At 40.8% G+C, this 16,412-nt stretch overlaps 1 protein-coding gene across 2 annotated transcripts in view; it reads left to right on the top strand.

Annotated features, from left to right (window-relative positions):
- CPLX1 (complexin 1) overlaps positions 1 to 16,211 on the top strand; it is a 108,085-nt gene extending 91,874 nt beyond the window's left edge. The window contains exons 4-5 of one of the 2 annotated variants that reach the window (XR_007891870.1): positions 11,562 to 13,992; positions 14,715 to 16,211. Coding sequence is in view for 1 of the 2 variants with exons in the window: in XM_051643387.1 (XP_051499347.1) it covers positions 11,562 to 11,759 (198 nt within the window). In the remaining variant the exon portion in view is untranslated. Of the gene's footprint in view, positions 1 to 11,561 lie in introns of both variants that reach the window. The other variant, XM_051643387.1, reaches the window with a different exon arrangement.
- The last annotated feature ends 201 nt before the right edge of the window (positions 16,212 to 16,412 follow it).

Raw genomic sequence — 16,412 nt, forward strand, 5'->3', positions numbered from 1 at the left:
TACATGTAAATAAGAGAGCAGATCAGGGCTGTTAGTACTGCTGACTGTGTCTTTCCCCTCCTCTTTCCTCTGTTCTCTCCATCTGGCTCACACTGAGCATAGCACATTCTTAATCTAGGATGAGAACTCCTAGCATTTTTCATCATCCTTATTGGAAGTTTTGCCCAAAATCTGTTTCAGTTTCTTCAGGAACAAACTCAAAACCAAAAGCAGTTTCCCTGATGGTGGGCACAGAAGTCACTCTACCACACTGTATCACTTTACCAATCTGTATTTTCTACCTCAAAATTAATCCTGATTCATCCTGTCTCTAGGTGATGGGCTTTTTGTCATGCTGGAAAGACAAAAGGCCAGATCCTGAATAGGGTCCATTGTTCGAGCCACAGCACAACTATTCTGCTCAAAGCCCAGCAGAAGACTGTGTTATGAGTTTGATCTTCTGCAGTGAATGATGCAATTGCTAGAGGAGTGTCTGGGCTGGGAAGAGCTTGAGGTACTGGGAGAGGGCTGTGGAAAGTTGAAAGTATTGGCTGGATGACAAACAAAGTCACTGTATTTTTTCTAGAAATAGATAGAAATTTATTAAATAACATACCAGAAACTTACTATGGGGATGAGATATTTACACAGCATTGTGCTCTGTCCTTCTGCACCTGACCAACTACAAGCACTCTGCCCAAGGCTTCTTTCTCTTCCAGCCTTGTTTCCCTGCCTGCTATTTCCACATCTCTGATGCAAGAAACATACAGTGTCCAGTTTCACAGATGGTCCCAACACACAGCTACTGGCATAATTTCTTCAGACAGTGATAAAAAAATGATAAAATAAAGTGATGTCTGATGAAACCTAATTCTTGTAGCAAAATCTTAACTCTCTCCAGAAACTGAAGATGTTCTCCAGAACTCTGACCTGCCAATGAGATTTAAATACCCTGCAACCATTCAAAACTTATGATCCACTTAGCTCCCTTCAATATGTCAGTCTGGGAGGGCCTCATATTGCAGGAATGTGGTGGTGACCAGCAAGTATTCAAACAAAAGAGCTGTTGCGAGATGATCCTACTGCACTGTGGCTCAGGATGTGCAGAGAAAAAAAAACAAAACTTCTTCCCTGAACTTTTCCGTGCAGGAACTCTCCAGCTTAGCAACATCACTGAAAAAGGTCCACAGGTCACTGAGGGGAACAGAAATAGTAAGTGAGGTGGGATATCAGAGTTGGCGTTTTAAGAGCTCCTCTATTCCTGCTTCACATTTCCCCCATTATTATCCTGACTGGAAAGGCATTAACTCTGTAGAGCCTTCTATATTATCTGACACATATCTTCCTTTTCCCAAAGAGGGCAAGAACAGGACCTATTGAAGCTGTGCTCTAGTTTCTCAGAGGGATAGGCCTCACATTTAAAAAGAGCTAAGATCTGGCATGCAACAAATAATCTTGTTGTAAAGAAATGAGAATTGCAGGAAGACTATACTGAAGTTGTATCTAAAATGATTCCATCTGTGAGTAAGCCAAGAAGCATATTCACTCAGCACTAAATAAAGGTATTTTGACCTTCATTTTAAAAGACTCTTTTTCTTTGTGCTGGCTGTTAGCTATGAAATGATATTTTGTGACATAATATACGTTGGAACTAGTTGAGACTTGCTATGGTGAATGCCACAAGTATTGCCAGATTTCATTAGCAGAACCCACATGTATTTCCAGACTGTTTCCATTTCTGCAGAAGGAATTGATTATACCTAAGGGAAGAGAGTTTGAGAGAGAGAGAGGGAGGAAAAGGAAGAGGAACCTGGCTGCTTTCTAATTTTAGTGAATCAGTCAGAATGAGAACACGTCATTAAGCATCTATTTTAAAAAAAATAAATTGAAGAACTTCACAACAGGCACCTGCAGAGTTCAGAGTAAGAGGAAATAAATTCAGCTGAGGAAGAAGTCCTAGGAATATTTTGCTATCATTTTAGGGATAACCAGGTTAATGAACTGGGTACACCTTATCAGGCTTTGGCTATCGAAGTGTTTGTTGTCTTCACCTGAGCTGGTGGTCAGTTCTTCCTCAGTACACAATAGGGAGGAATGCTTACCTCAAAGGATGATGTCCTATATCCCTGTCCTGGCACAGGATGTATTGCTGTCCACAGTGTTTGTCTCTCCCCAGTGACTGTAAAAGCTGCTTAACCTGAAGTTATCAAATTGAGCAAGGTGCTCTTGAGGAGCCTCTTATATTACCATATTTTTTGAGAAGCCTTTGTGGGGTGGAATGCTCCAAATGGGAGAACATCTTGCTAAATAATGAGCTGAGTTCTTCTTGATCATGGCCTTAAACCAACTACCAGTTTGCAGTCTCTGTTTCTCTCTGGATCTGGAACTGGCTGTGTCTGGCACAGGACAGGCCCTGGCCACTGCTTACAGAGGCCATCCCTGCAGAACACTGTTCACAGCACCCAATGCAGTAAACCCAATGCAGTGTGACTTCCCAGGCTTTGTCCTTTATGATGTAGAAACGCTCTACGTTTTTAAAACATCATGCAGAGGGTAATTTCTGTATAGCCTGGAGTTTTTGCTTTTTGTTTTGTATATACTTTCCAGATGATAACCCAGCAGGAAAAGCCACAAAGGGGAAAGTGTGAATATTTTATAAATAAATTTATTGAAACAAAGCAGCTCCCGGTTTCCTTTGTTTTTCATAATTTGCAGCACTCCTGTCCCTCCACCAGCAGAACTGGCACCTTCTCTTGGCAGCCCCACACCTGCTCTGATACAGGCTGATGAAGGTAGCGCCCATTTTCCAAACACAAGCCTGAAATGACAGGCAAGTAACATTTCCATGTGATGTTACTGAAAAATTACACGGTGTCCTCAGGCTTGCTGTTCTGCCCTGAGAAGGTGGTGAGTGATGGGATACTGATTAGTTATCCAGAGAGCAAACAATTGCTTTTAGAACCAGCTATGATCATGCTGTCAGTGAGCTGTCCTGGCTTCAGAGATTCAGACTGTGTGTCTCTAAGGCTCCTGATTTTTAATCCTTGCACACCCGTGGGAGAGGCTGGTTTTGTTCTTAGGGGAAAAACTAAAACAAATGAGCAGGAACTGGAACTGAGGAACCTGCGAAGGTTATTGGGTGACTGGCAAGCTGTTACCAGTAAGGATGCCCAGATTGTATGAACATATAAATAACAGGGAAATTTTCTACCAGTGAGGAAATGCACACTTCGTTTTCCACTCTGCTTGCAAGAAATCCAGAATTAGAAGCTTAAAAATCCACACACAAGTGTTTTGCCAACATGCAAATTTCCTAGCCTCCCATGCTCTACAAACCCTTTTGGCAGAAATCCTGCAAATCAAATGCAACAAGTGTCAGAATTCAAACACAACACACATCTCAGCATCTGCTAAGGTCTGGAAGGTAATCACAGGGTAATATAGTGGCTTGACTTGTTGATGTGGTGACAGGAGCTACCCATCAGTGGGCATGACACAGTGTGTCCTTTCAGTTCTGCAGCTCAACCAGGTCAGATCATAATTTCTACTTGTCGTTTTTGCTTATCCTGCCCTGGCTGCAGGTTGGGCTGAGTTAGTTGCTGGCTTCTCTGTTTTGCACAGAGAGAGCCCTTTTCTTGTAGTGCTTCTCAGAGACAGCAATACTCCTTACACCAGTATCAGAGTTTCTGTTTTCCTCACTGCATTTGTGTTAGCTGCTTCTGTGTGTATGTGCATGCTAGTAATGTTTTAAGTACTCTACTAGTAGTAAAAGAGACAATTCCATTAACACAGGACTTAGTTCGTGGCAGCAAGCATGGAGATTTGAAAGGGTTTTCTCTCTGTTTCTCAGCAAAACCTATTACATGAAAAGGTTCCAGGTTTTAGCAGGAGTTTGGAAAACTAAGGTCTTTAGCCAAACTAAAGCCTTCAGGCTTTAGCTGAGGCTTTGTCCTCCCAGCAAAAATAAATCCCAGCTGATCCAAAAAAGCTCATGTGTGCTTCAGTGAGGTGTATTCTTAGTTGTTCTTGTAATTATTCCTTTTTACGTTTAAAGAATGACTGTTCATTAATAGCCTGCAGATACGGAAATTTCTGAAGTTATAGCATTCCCACTGGTTCATGGCTCTGTTAGGCATGCACAGGTGTTTTATGAGGGGAAAATTATAGGAAGGAACTACACAGTGGTTGGGGGCATGAAACAGCATGATCAGCTGAGCTTGCTTTTGATGTGCATGGTCATATGCATGTGCAGGCTCAATTAGTGATGTGTTTCCTTCCAACACTCACTGCCACTTCACATCATCCAAGGCTCAATTTCAGTGTGACAGTAAAGTCACTCTAAACTGTTCCCCTTTCCACCACAAGAGTACTGGATATCTCATTAGTGATACCGAAGAGCTCAGACAATATAAAAAAGAGACCCAGCCTTAGTTTAGCTAGCTTGAGGATGGTAACATGAGCATGGCTGGGTATCACTTATCCCATAAGGGAGTCCATGTGGCTGCTGCTTTTTGAAATGAACACAACAAAAAGCCAACATACCACTGCAAGAAGATCCCATTCATTGCTGTTCAGGAAAAAAAGTACTTGTTCAGACCGAGAGAGAGAAGGAAACTGGGTTTCTGACTCACTATCTGGAGGATTAATGCCTCTACCCAGCAAGAGGTTACCATTTCAGCTGTTGCCTCCTTTCTAAATTGCTAGGAGGTCCTGCATATATGGAGAGGGCAAGAAAAACTGCAGGTCACAACCAATAACTCAAGAACCTTTGAAAATTATTATAGTAAATGTTCTCCCTTGAAAATGCTCCTTTTCTTAGATAGATGCTTAAATAGATGCTGGTAGGAGTGAAACTTCTTTGTCTTGTTGCCGTAAAACAAAGGTATGCCTATGGAAAATGTACAGAAGAGTCAGCAAGCTCTTCCGTACAAGCTTTGTCTCTCCCTGAAGCTGCACAGCTCTTAGCATGGTGTGGGTCATGAGTTTCATGGGATCTGCCTCACGTATCACTGAAGGTGCTAAATATCTGTTCTGTGACCACAGCCAGTAAACAGAAAGGATGAGAAAAGGCCAACCAGTGATTCAACCTGGAAGAAAGATGAAACATGCACCTCATCTTTAGCGCGGGTTTGAGCTACCAGCCCAAGCTTGTTGCAGGCTGTTGCAATGGTGGGACCTTTATTACACAGTGGCTATTCACAAGTGACAACAGTTCTCCAGATTTGTAATAGCAACCCAACCCTGCAGCATTGTAGAGGCTGAGTGGGTCCCTCTTGCATTGTAACACCATTAGTACTATTTAGTTGGATTGTTAAGATGCACCAAATATTCTCCCTTACCAACTTTCATTCACTACAAACAGGACTTCCACAGCCTCCTGAGGAGCAAGAAAGCTACCTTGAATTAAAAAAGAAAGAGGCTGGTGTGACAGATAAAAAAGGGCTAGAGAAAGGTAATGCATTTTTTCATGACCCTGTGAAAGGCTGCAGCATGTGAATAAACACACTTTCTTACTCGCTCATTTTGGGTGTCAAAAGTGTTCTTCCAATTTTTAAAGCATTTTGGTGAATTCTTTCTGTTGCTGGCTAATAGGATTCAGAAGTACTTTTTGTACTTTGGAGGGAAGTGCATGTCAAAGGTTTGAAACAAATTCATTAGCTACCTTGGATTTTACTGAGTCTTGGCTCTGAGTTTGTGGTAATGCCTTGGTCTCCAAAGATGTACTGTTGGGCTGGGTGTGCTAATTAGATCCTAGCCACAATGGAGTATGGCAGGATTTTTTCCACACAGAAGAATCCCCAAGGATTTTATGACAAAAATGTAATAGTCTCACAGCAAGGACTAAAGATAATCACCTAACTAATCTTTTCTGAGCACTTACTATTGCAGAATTATATTGTCTTTTGCTGCCAGCAAAGTCAGCATTGAAAACAGTGGTGTAGGTTACTGAAGGAAAAAAAAAAACAACAACAAAAAACAAAAACACAAAAATTTGGGGAGCTTAATGTTCTTTCCAGTTCATCCTATCAATCCAGGGGAGTTACTGAGGGCAGAATGACCTTATGAGAATGGTGTGGAAACAACTTACTGCATTTCAGTGTGGCATCACTATAAGCAATGACTGGAAGGGTAAATCTTCCTTAAGTTCTCTGTCCACCAAGGAGAAATGAATTCTCTCCCATACAGGTCCCATAGAAAACTGGGAAAAAATGCAGATGCATACCTAAATGTCAGTCTAGGGGACTATTTTCCTTCCAGGATTCTCAGCAGTAGTGGTATGAGTGCACCTTTTATACCTGGGACTGCTAGCTGGCTCTCTTCTAATATTTTCTGGTTTTTGTTTCTGTTTGTTGGTTTTTTTTGCTTATGTAATAATTAAGCAATGTTTGTGATCTGCTGTATTTGTTTAAACAGAATTTAATCTTTTTTCTCTCCCCCTAGTCTGCTATTTAATTGAAGACTACAGTTGAATGCAACTGTCCCTTCAACCTCCAGTCTGCCGAAGTGCTTGTGATCAATAAGGCAACGGAATAATGAATTCTAGCAAGCACAAACATAGCAATGCAGGATTATAATAATTTCTAAGTGTTATCAGTAGTCCTGGAGAGGACAAACAATATTTCTTTTGATAGTTATCTGCATCTTCACCATGCTTTGCACTGTAAGACAAAGCTGACTCCTCATCCTGCAGTGAAGCACTCCTCAACTGCTGGAACACTTGCATTAGGTTCTTATAGAAACACAAGCCCAAACCTATGCTGACTGGAACAGAGCTTTAAAAATAAAATAAAATAAGAAATAAAATAAAAACAACAACAACAAAACCCCAACCAAAAAGAGAAAAACACAAACAAACACAACAAAAATGAAAACAAAAACAAAAAACCCAAACACAAACAAAAAACCCCAAACTAAAACCAAAATTAAAACCCCCAAACATATAGTAAACAGAGGGTATGAAAAATAACTAGCTGTGTCTAATCTAAATTACTTCAGCATCCTGGGAAATTAATTTTACTAACTTTTTCTAAAAGGAAGGCTTTTATTTGGCAAAGCAAAAATTGCAGGAGGCAAGAAGGAGGACAAGACACACTCTTAAGTTCTGGTCTTGCAAAGTGCACAGATGAACACAGATATATTTAATGTTTTTATTTATACTGTCAGATATATAGCTGTAACATAAATTAATTTACATAAGTGACTGCATTTGTGCTTTTCCAGGATCCCTGCCTGTCGGTGGCTTCTGGGAAGGTTTTCTTGTAAAAAAACAAATGCAGACATTGGAAACAGAAGAAATCACTTCCCTCTTTTTCTAGGAGCTCACCTGCTCTGCATCACTGGAAAGTGCCTCTGTTCTCATAAGCAACCTTCTGCAGCTTGTCCCCATCCTGGTGACCATAGAGCAAAACTAAAGTTTCACTGTTAACTATGAGCAATTAAACTGTAATTGTTGGTGTGGAATATCTACCTTTTATTTCTTCTTACCCTGTCTCAGCTGCTTTGAAGGACAGAAATGAAATGGATTTTCCTAATTGAAGCTGCAATTCAGATTCTGGGGGAGAGATTTTCCAAGGGACCTAACAAGCTTAGGAGTACAATATATCCAGTATTACCTTGGGCCCTGTAGTCATGAGTCAGTGTGGTGACTTCAGACAGCCCTCTAGGTATCTAAAATCAGTATTTTGGAGCCTCTTATCCTACGCTGTCCTTCATGACTCAGATATTTTTTTTCTGCTCTGGAGATTTCTTCTCTGATTACAAGATGGAAGTGTTTGCTATTCAAAAGTAATTTAATTACCTCCACTCCTAAAACCTTCTGCCATTCCTGAAACTTTATTAACTTTAATCCCTCTCACTGAGGCTGACCATTATGCAGTAAGACATTGTTTTAATATGGATGCTGCACACACAAGAGTAAATAAATTAACTTATTTGCAAAGAAAAAGAAAACACTTTTTCTGCTGAGTATTCTTAAAAAATAATTATATGTGATACCTATGCCTGTTCCTCTTATAGAGTCTTGCTTCCCAAAGAGGGCAAAGATGGTGTCCTCCTTTCAAATGTGTTAAAAGGCTTCTCCAGAAGTTGTCTGGGAACTAATCCTCTCCCCCTCTCCATAGCAACTCCTTGGACATCAAATCAGGGATAAATGAACTGATGGGACAGGCAGACCAAGAAAACCAACAAGTCAATCAACCAAAACACAGCCAAAGTTCACACATAAGTGAAATCAGTTATTTGAGGTGTAAGAAGAGCCCGTGCACATTGCTGGGCCACATCCATCTCAAATACTGAGAGCAAGGTATTCAGGGCTGCAGGTTTCAGTCCTGTCATCTCCTCTAGGAAAAAACCTCTCATTCTGCAGCATCCCAACCTCTGTCACCTAAGGGGAATAGAGGTAGGAAAAGAAAAATAGGCTATCGCCATTGCCACATAAACACACAACAACACTCTTGCCATGGGAAGACCTGTATGCAATACTGTAGCATCAGTAAGAAGAGAAAACTAGACGGCAGTCCATCATAATGGCAGATACTCTCCTAAGCTTCTGACAGAAAAGTGCTTCATCTTCACCTGAAGCTTAAATCAAAAAATATGCCTAGGAGCCTGTTCACTCACAGAGAGACAAAGGAAATTGTCTAAAGACTTCAGGCTTGTGTAGGTCAAATACACACAGTCTTTTTCTGTACATGGGACTCTTGCAGTTGTAGAGCTGAATCACAGAATCACAGAGTGTTAGGGGTTGGAAGGCATCTCCAAAGATCATTGAGTCCAACTCCCCTTGCTAGAGCAGGACCAAAACTAGAGCAGATCATTCAGAAAGGCATCCAGACAAATCTTGAAAGTCTCCAGAGAAGGAGACTCCACAACCTCTCTGGGGAGGCTGTTCCAGAGCTCTGTAACCCTTACAGTAAAGAATTCTTTCCTCATGTTCGGGTGGAACTTCCTGTGCTCGAGTTTGAATCCACTGCCCCTTGTCCTATCACAGGGCACAAGTGAAAAGAACTTGTCCCTACCTTCTTGACGCCCAGCCCTTGTGTATTTATAGACAGCAATTTGATCCCCTCTCAGTCGTCTCTTCTCCAGACTGAAGAGCCCCAGGTTTCTTAGCCTTTCCTTGTAAAGGCAGATGTTCCAGTCCCTTAGTCATCCTCATAGCCTCTGTTGGACTCTCTCAAGTAGGTCCCTGTCCCTCTTGAACTGGAGAGCCCAGAACTGGACACAATACTCCAAATGAGGTCTCACCAGAGCTGAGTAGGGGGAGAGGAGAACCTCCCTCAATCTGTGGGACACACTTCTCCTAATGCACCCCAAGATACCATTGGCCTTCTTGGCCACAGGGGCACATTGCTGTCCCATGGATAACTCTCCACTGCTCTCTAGCAGATCACCTCCTAGCCTGTACTGGTGCATTTTGTTGTTCTTTCCCAGGTGCAGGACTCTGAAGTTGCTCTTGTTGAACCTCATTATGTTCCTCTCTGCCCAGCTCTCCAGCCTGTCCAAACCTTGCTGCATGGCTGCACAGCCTTCAGGTGAATCAGCCAATCCTCCCAGCTTCGTGCTACCTGTTGTTCTGAATTTGTTTCAGTCCTACATATAGTCCTGACTGAACATTCCATGAGGTAATTAATGATGGGAAGACCCTCATTAGGCTTTGTAGTGGAAGAAAAGAAATAACTTAGCACATATAATAAATGAAGCCCAAAAAGACACATGAAAGATAAATATTATCACAATAGCTGTGTCTTTTTAGTTTTCTAGATATTTTCTTTTAAAAATGCATTCCAGAACGAATCAGTTTAGGCAAGAGGAGGAATATTTTAATTGTAAAGAGCAGTTAAGTTCCAGAGCAGGTGAGAGATATTCACCAGCTGAGGTCTCTAGAAAAATGCTGGTCCAGGTCAAGTTACCCCTTGAGTTTGAAGGGTGGGCAAGTTATCCTTTCAGTGTCTTCTCTAACCATACACTTTCAAGTCTGGTTAATTATTTGTTTTCTTTTAAAAATTTTGTTCATATTAAGATTTCCCTTTTTATAATTTTATTTCCTCCGAAGCAGTTTCAAACCTGAAAAATGCCATTTTATTCACCTATGAATCCTCACAGCATTACATTTTGATTAATGTAAAACATTACAAAATACCACCAAATTTAAATGATAACACTGAATACTCAAAACGGATCCTTTCTTATAAAAATTGTTTTTGATGCAATGTCATTTTTCTCCAAGAGAATACTTTGTACCAACATGATTCTTTGATGTTTTTGAATCATATCTGATTTTCTTTTCAAAATTATTTTCAAGCTTATTAATGAAAAATGTTTTGCTGGCCTTTGCACAGGTTCAGATTATGCACTTTATGATTCTGATGTACTGAGAGCAATCTGAATTCTATTTAGTACTTTAATTAAAATTTAGGCATAAATAAATGAACAGCTTTTACACAACAATTATTTTGAAGCTGATAGCTACTACAGCAAACCTGAATGCCTTTTCTCTTCCTTGCAAAGGTCAAATGCCTCCCTAATGTAGCTGAAGTGAACACACTTATGGAAATAGCAGCAAAACCTAAGGATTACTGAAATGTATGAAAGCTGAGGAGTGATGAGGATAGATGGTGCAGAAATTGCTTTCCTCGGACATGCCTTCAAACTAACAGTTGGAAAGAAATTTCTAATCACTGAGGGAGCTGAGATACTGCAGCACTCTCCCTAGTCTGATACACTCAGCCATATCTTTACTTCTCTATTAAATATAGCATTTTGAATATAAAATCTTAACATGAGATTATGGTTACTTGTGTAAAGTCTTAGAGGTGTGCCTTTCATTCTCAGTGGGAGTACCAAATTTCAGGCATCCATTCTGATTGTAGGCTTAAGGATGTTTGTCATCAGACAGTGTGAGTCAGCTTTATCCCCAGATGTGCAGAGTTAAGTGTGTAAATATAGAGTTTCTCACAGAGGTTTAATTTCACTAAGAGGTCTTTCTGTCCCGCTTATACCATGAGAACAGGGAGGAGGTTGTGTAGGACATGTCCTACTTGAGAATATCTAAAATTGTCTCATTTCCACTGCAATTTGCTAGTCATATGCCTGTGCTGTTTGTTTTCATTTGTTGAGGATGACTTTTTTTTCCTGAAGTTTTGCCACATCCATAAACCTTTACTATAAATGCTGCCGATGGAATTTCAAAATCATTGTAGATGATGGACTTGGGCATTGGACTTCTTAACAGAAAATGAAGGATCAACACCAGTAGAATACCAGCCCAAAACTTAACCAACACAGAGCTTATATTGTCTTTGCTAGGCCCAAGGCTATATAGCCCCAAACTCTCTCCTGTGCTTGTTTCTGAGTGATTTGAGCATCTGACCACGTTGGCTTCTGAGAGCTGTCCATCCTCTGGGCTGTACTTAGGGAGTAGTTCTTAGGATTGATAATTTGCGTGTCTGTCTAAAATAGCAAAAGCAGAATATCAACAGTGATGTTCATATTGTAAAGTATGAGGCACCATGTGTGATGACTGGCTTTATCAGTCATCCTGTTCAGTGAGTGACTGACAATATGCTATCTCTCCCCTGCAGTATGGGATAAAGAAGAAGGAAGAAAAGGAAGCAGAGGCCCAGGCTGCACTGGAAGCTAATGCTGAAGGGAGCCTGACACGCCCAAAGAAGGCAATCCCTCCTGGTTGTGGGGATGAAGAGGAGGAGGAAGAAGAGAGCATTCTAGACACAGTCATCAAATACCTACCAGGGCCCCTGCAAGACATGTTCAAGAAGTAATAGTTGCAGACTGTTAGATGGGCATGAACAGTACTGCAAAGGATTTCTCTTTTGCCCAATGGGGATTTACAATCTTGCCATTCACCATGCAGCCCTCCCCACCTCTGCCCTCTTCTGCTCACTGGGAGTCCCTTTGCTTCCTGTTCCTTTTGACTGCCTCTTTCCCTCCACCACAAGACTCATCCATCCCTTTTTTTGTACATAGTCACATCCAGTAGATGCCTCTGAATGGATGTAACAATTAAAAAGCTGCAGACTACACAACTTTTATTATAAGCCATAGTACTATGTATGTTAAATAAGGCAACTGTACATTAAGCATAGAAAAGGAACAACCTCACATGCATTTCCATCCAAAGCAGGAAGGAGTGTTCACTTAGTGTGAGCAGTGGCCTCTTTCATTTTCTTTAAGTATATTTTAATAATTATTAATAATAATTATTAGCAATTATTATTAGTATTCTGGTTGATTGGCTCACACTAGCCATTTGTTGTTGAGCACATCTGCCCTTGGAAGGGATATCTCAGTTCTCCCATGGAAGCAGAGCTATCCTGTTTTAATTCCACCACTGGCATAAATAAGAGTTCATTTGGATGGTAAATCACACATGACTTAAACAGCTGACATCATTTAGAACTGTGGAAGAAGTGAGTCATCTGCCTCAGAAGTTAATTGCCTCAGAATCTAAACAAGAGTCATGTTACTTTGGGAATTAGCCATACACTTAACATGAAAGAGCAGATTTGGTCAGTTAGTTGCAATACAGAGCTGAAATCACAAGAGAGTGCACACTGCTCTGGTAGAGGACCTCCCACATGACTAAGTATATAGCCTGCTCTGATTAACTATTCTTTTTCTTGCTGCCCAGTACTGTAATCAGCTGTCCCATTCCCAGCACTGCTCGCATGACAGACATTTGGTTTCTAGTATATTCTGGTGACCGTGTCCTGCCTACCCCTTCCTGAACTGTGTGGGAGAGTGTGGTGGCCTGAATCTTAGCCATGGCCCTGGAGATCCAGAAATCCTGAGTATGCCTGCTATTATCATGGTAAATTAACGTGTTGCCTTGGGGAGATCACTTAATTTTCTGCCCACCCAGCTTCTCCAGCAGTAAAATGTAGGTTTCAGCCTCTACCTACAACAAAGACATAAAGTGAGGGTGCTTCTCCAGTGCTGTGCAGGAGCTAATTAATATCATAACGGTGTGTAGCATCCCTTGATACTAGTAGAGTGGGAGGAAATAATCTCTCACCATTGTCTTTATTGCCCTTCCCAGGTCAGTAAAGCTTATCAATACAGCAATGTAGGTATTGAGTAACTGCAAAACATAAGCCAAATTCTATTGGAGATGCTGAGTTGCTAGTACATACACAGGCTCAAATGCACAGACAGACTTATTTTGAATACAGAGCTTCATGATCAGGTGTGTCTTTTCATCTGAAGTGCTGATCCTGGACTTTTTGCATTTGACTAGTTCTCTGTAGTCGCATCTCTGTGAGAGCATCATGCCATCTCAGTCTCATAATCTTCTAAGAGAAGCACTGTGTGTCCCCATCATGGGAACAATGAAAGTTTCCTAAGTGTATAGAAGAGATTTGGAAGCCAATGCACACTTGCTACTGAAAAGAAAAGGAAAAAAAAAAAGGGAAAAAAAGAAAAGAAAAAGAGAAAAAAAAGAGGAAAAAAAGGCAAGAAAGAAAAGAAAGGAAAGAAAGAAAGAAAAAAAATCCATCTGAGACCCTTCCTTATGTACCTAAATTAGGCATTTTACTTCAATGGAACTTCTTTGATGCATTTGCTTAGTGGAACTGAGATTAGGTGAATAACTCAGTATTTAATGAGTAAGACATTTTAAAAGATATTTATAATCTTTTCAGGTCAGCAGAAGAAATCTGCACCACGGTTAAGGCAGTGAGCTCATGAATTCCGTGCCTTTTAGCAGCACCTCTGAAAAATATTATGAAAGAGAAGAAATATATTTATTTTCCCTTCCTCACCCAATTCTTATTCAGTATGGTAGTCCTTGCTTCTTCACAGATAACTTCAACTATATGTTTCTACTGAACCTAATTTGGAGACTGAGGAAGTTTGACTGATCTACAAGTCAGAACCAGCTGATAGAGATGCAACTTACTTCAGACTGGATCTACAAACAAGACGTGTTCATTCAAGTACAAGCTGCCAAAGGTTTCTGAGAGGAAAGAAAAGGCGGATTTTACTCTTTCAAATAATGTTAGTGGGTTTTTTTTTCCCTACCTTACATTTCAAGCAGGATGAGTCCCCGATATGGTTTAATGACTTGGAGCGCTCCTTATCTCTGAATCAGTGGTTAAGTATAGCATAGCGGTGTTGATCAATTTATTATTTTCTAGGTAGTGTGTCCTGCTTACCCCATGCAAATTCAGCAACTAGTAATTTGAGCCTATTTAAGTAAACCTCAAATAATTGAAAACTCTCCTTTTGTCACAAAGGCAGCAGCTGTTTTTGATGCTCTGCCACAGAGGTAACTAAACCAAACACCCCTGAAAACTGAAAGGCAGAAGCTGGCTCTTTGCTTCATCTAGTCACTATTAGCAAAATCTTCTAGCCCCAATCACACTGACATGCTGACATCCGTATTTTTGAAATGCTCAGACTAATCTGTGTGGCCTGCATCCTCTAATACGTAAGTAGAATCAGCAGAAGTGTGCCCCTGATGAAATTAGGAGCACATCTGTCCGCATTTTTTCCTTGGCCTTGTGCTGGAGAACTCTAGAAACAAACGAATAAAGAGAATGACCTCATTCTGCTGTGCTCTGGCCTTTCTCTACCACTGGCTGGTTCACCTTTCCCTAGCCCCCTTCAGGGACTCACTTCCACATCTAGAAAAATACTGTTCCTGATAGAGAATCAGAATTTTCTGCCTGGTGTCCTCCTTGCAGAATGGTAATGCCAATTGTTTTTTGTTTTCACAGTCTCACTGGCAGCTTGCTGTCCAAGTTTGTGCACATAGAAGTGCAAGATGAGAAAAAGAGAGAAGAAAGGGAGAAGAGAGATAAGGGAACAATATTTGGTATTATTCTTTCTAAAGGTGCCTCAGCAGCTGTGCCACTGAATGACTGGTCTAAGTCAGCATCTTGTGTGACCTGTGCTCAAATTCCATAAGCAGGTAATGCTATCTCTTATTTCAGAGCATTAAAAATACTGTTTTTGTGAGCTGAGCTCCTGATCTGTGAGAACATCTGGATTCAAACCCTGAAGAGGGTCATAAGAACTCTTGTGGTGAATTTGTTAGGCCTCATGGCGGGCTCACAGAGCAGAAAATAATGTTTGCCGTCTTTTCTTTCTGGGAGCTTCCCAGCTCAGCTATGTTAAAACTTCTGTACTTCAGCTCTGCACACCCATAGCAGCCCTTCCTCCCTGGACACAGGGAGTTCAGCTAGGTGTGAGCTCTTAGTTCCCATTTTACTTTTACTTTTCTTTCAATAAAGAAGCATGACAGAAGGTCTCCCACAGGTACTGGAAAGGTTTTGCTTGGTTTTGCCTCATACAACTTCTTGTACTTTGCATGAGTTCTGGACAACTCCTGAAGTCATTCCACTGTTCCCAGAGTGCCTAAGCCATGCTGAACAGACTCAAGAGCAGGCATTCTCCCCTCCTTCTGCCCATCCATTTCCTTTCCCATTCTGAACTGGCAGCATGGAACACAGGCACCTTTGGCTTATGTATGGATGTGAGAAGCATTGTCTCCTGACACTTCTCCTGCAGCACTCAAGCAGGTGTTGGAGCACTTAACAAGACCAAAGAGAAGCATGGTTTGTTGTTTGGATTCTGAATATCTCTTTGTCTTTCCATGCTATTGTTTTATTTGCTTCACTGGTCTGTTCAATCTCAGGTAAATGAGGTCTTTTGTTTTTCACTAGTTTTTATTTACACAGAAAGGGTGATGGCTAGACACTGCTGCCATTTTTTTCACAGTTCCAAGACCTTACTGGTTAGAAAAAAGAAGTCAAAGGGCCTCCACCCTTGGAGGGTAAAGTATTTTGCTTGCCATTGGCCTTGTGAAATCGCATTATCTTTAGAGAAAGCCATATGAAATCAGATTGCAATATTAATTATGAATGCTACTCTTGTGTTTCAAATAAATAATACAAAATATAAGATCATGTGCTAAATAATTTTGGAGTTCCTCTGTCTATGTTTCTAGTACCAGGCGTTGGCTTAGGTCCCTCCCAGCCCCTCTCATTTGTGAAGAAAGACTACACCAATGCTGCTGAATACATCTTTTTGGCAAGCTTACTGTGCTAGAATAGGCATTGTTAGAAATTAGCTGTTGTGACCTCAGTGTAATGTCTTATGTATCTGAAAGTTGTCTGTATCTGTTCTGAATATATGTTACCAAGATTACTGTTTCTTCATGCACTGAGTTAGTAAAATGTTTCAATACTGTCATAAATAAATAAATAAATAAATGCTTGTTTTCTCTCTTTATCTCACACACAGAGCAAAATTCAACTTAGCCATGCAATTTCTAGTAGAAATGCCCCCCAGCTTTCTTTCAGATGCATGCAGAACCCTCCAAGCAGCTAGAAGATGATTTAGAGACTTTGTGAATGTGAATTTCATTTGTTACTTACTTGCTACTTTTTCCTGCATGATGTGGGTAAATGGTA

The sequence above is a fragment of the Apus apus genome, chromosome Z (genome assembly GCF_020740795.1).
Source record: "Apus apus isolate bApuApu2 chromosome Z, bApuApu2.pri.cur, whole genome shotgun sequence".
Taxonomy (NCBI): Eukaryota; Metazoa; Chordata; class Aves; order Apodiformes; family Apodidae; genus Apus; species Apus apus.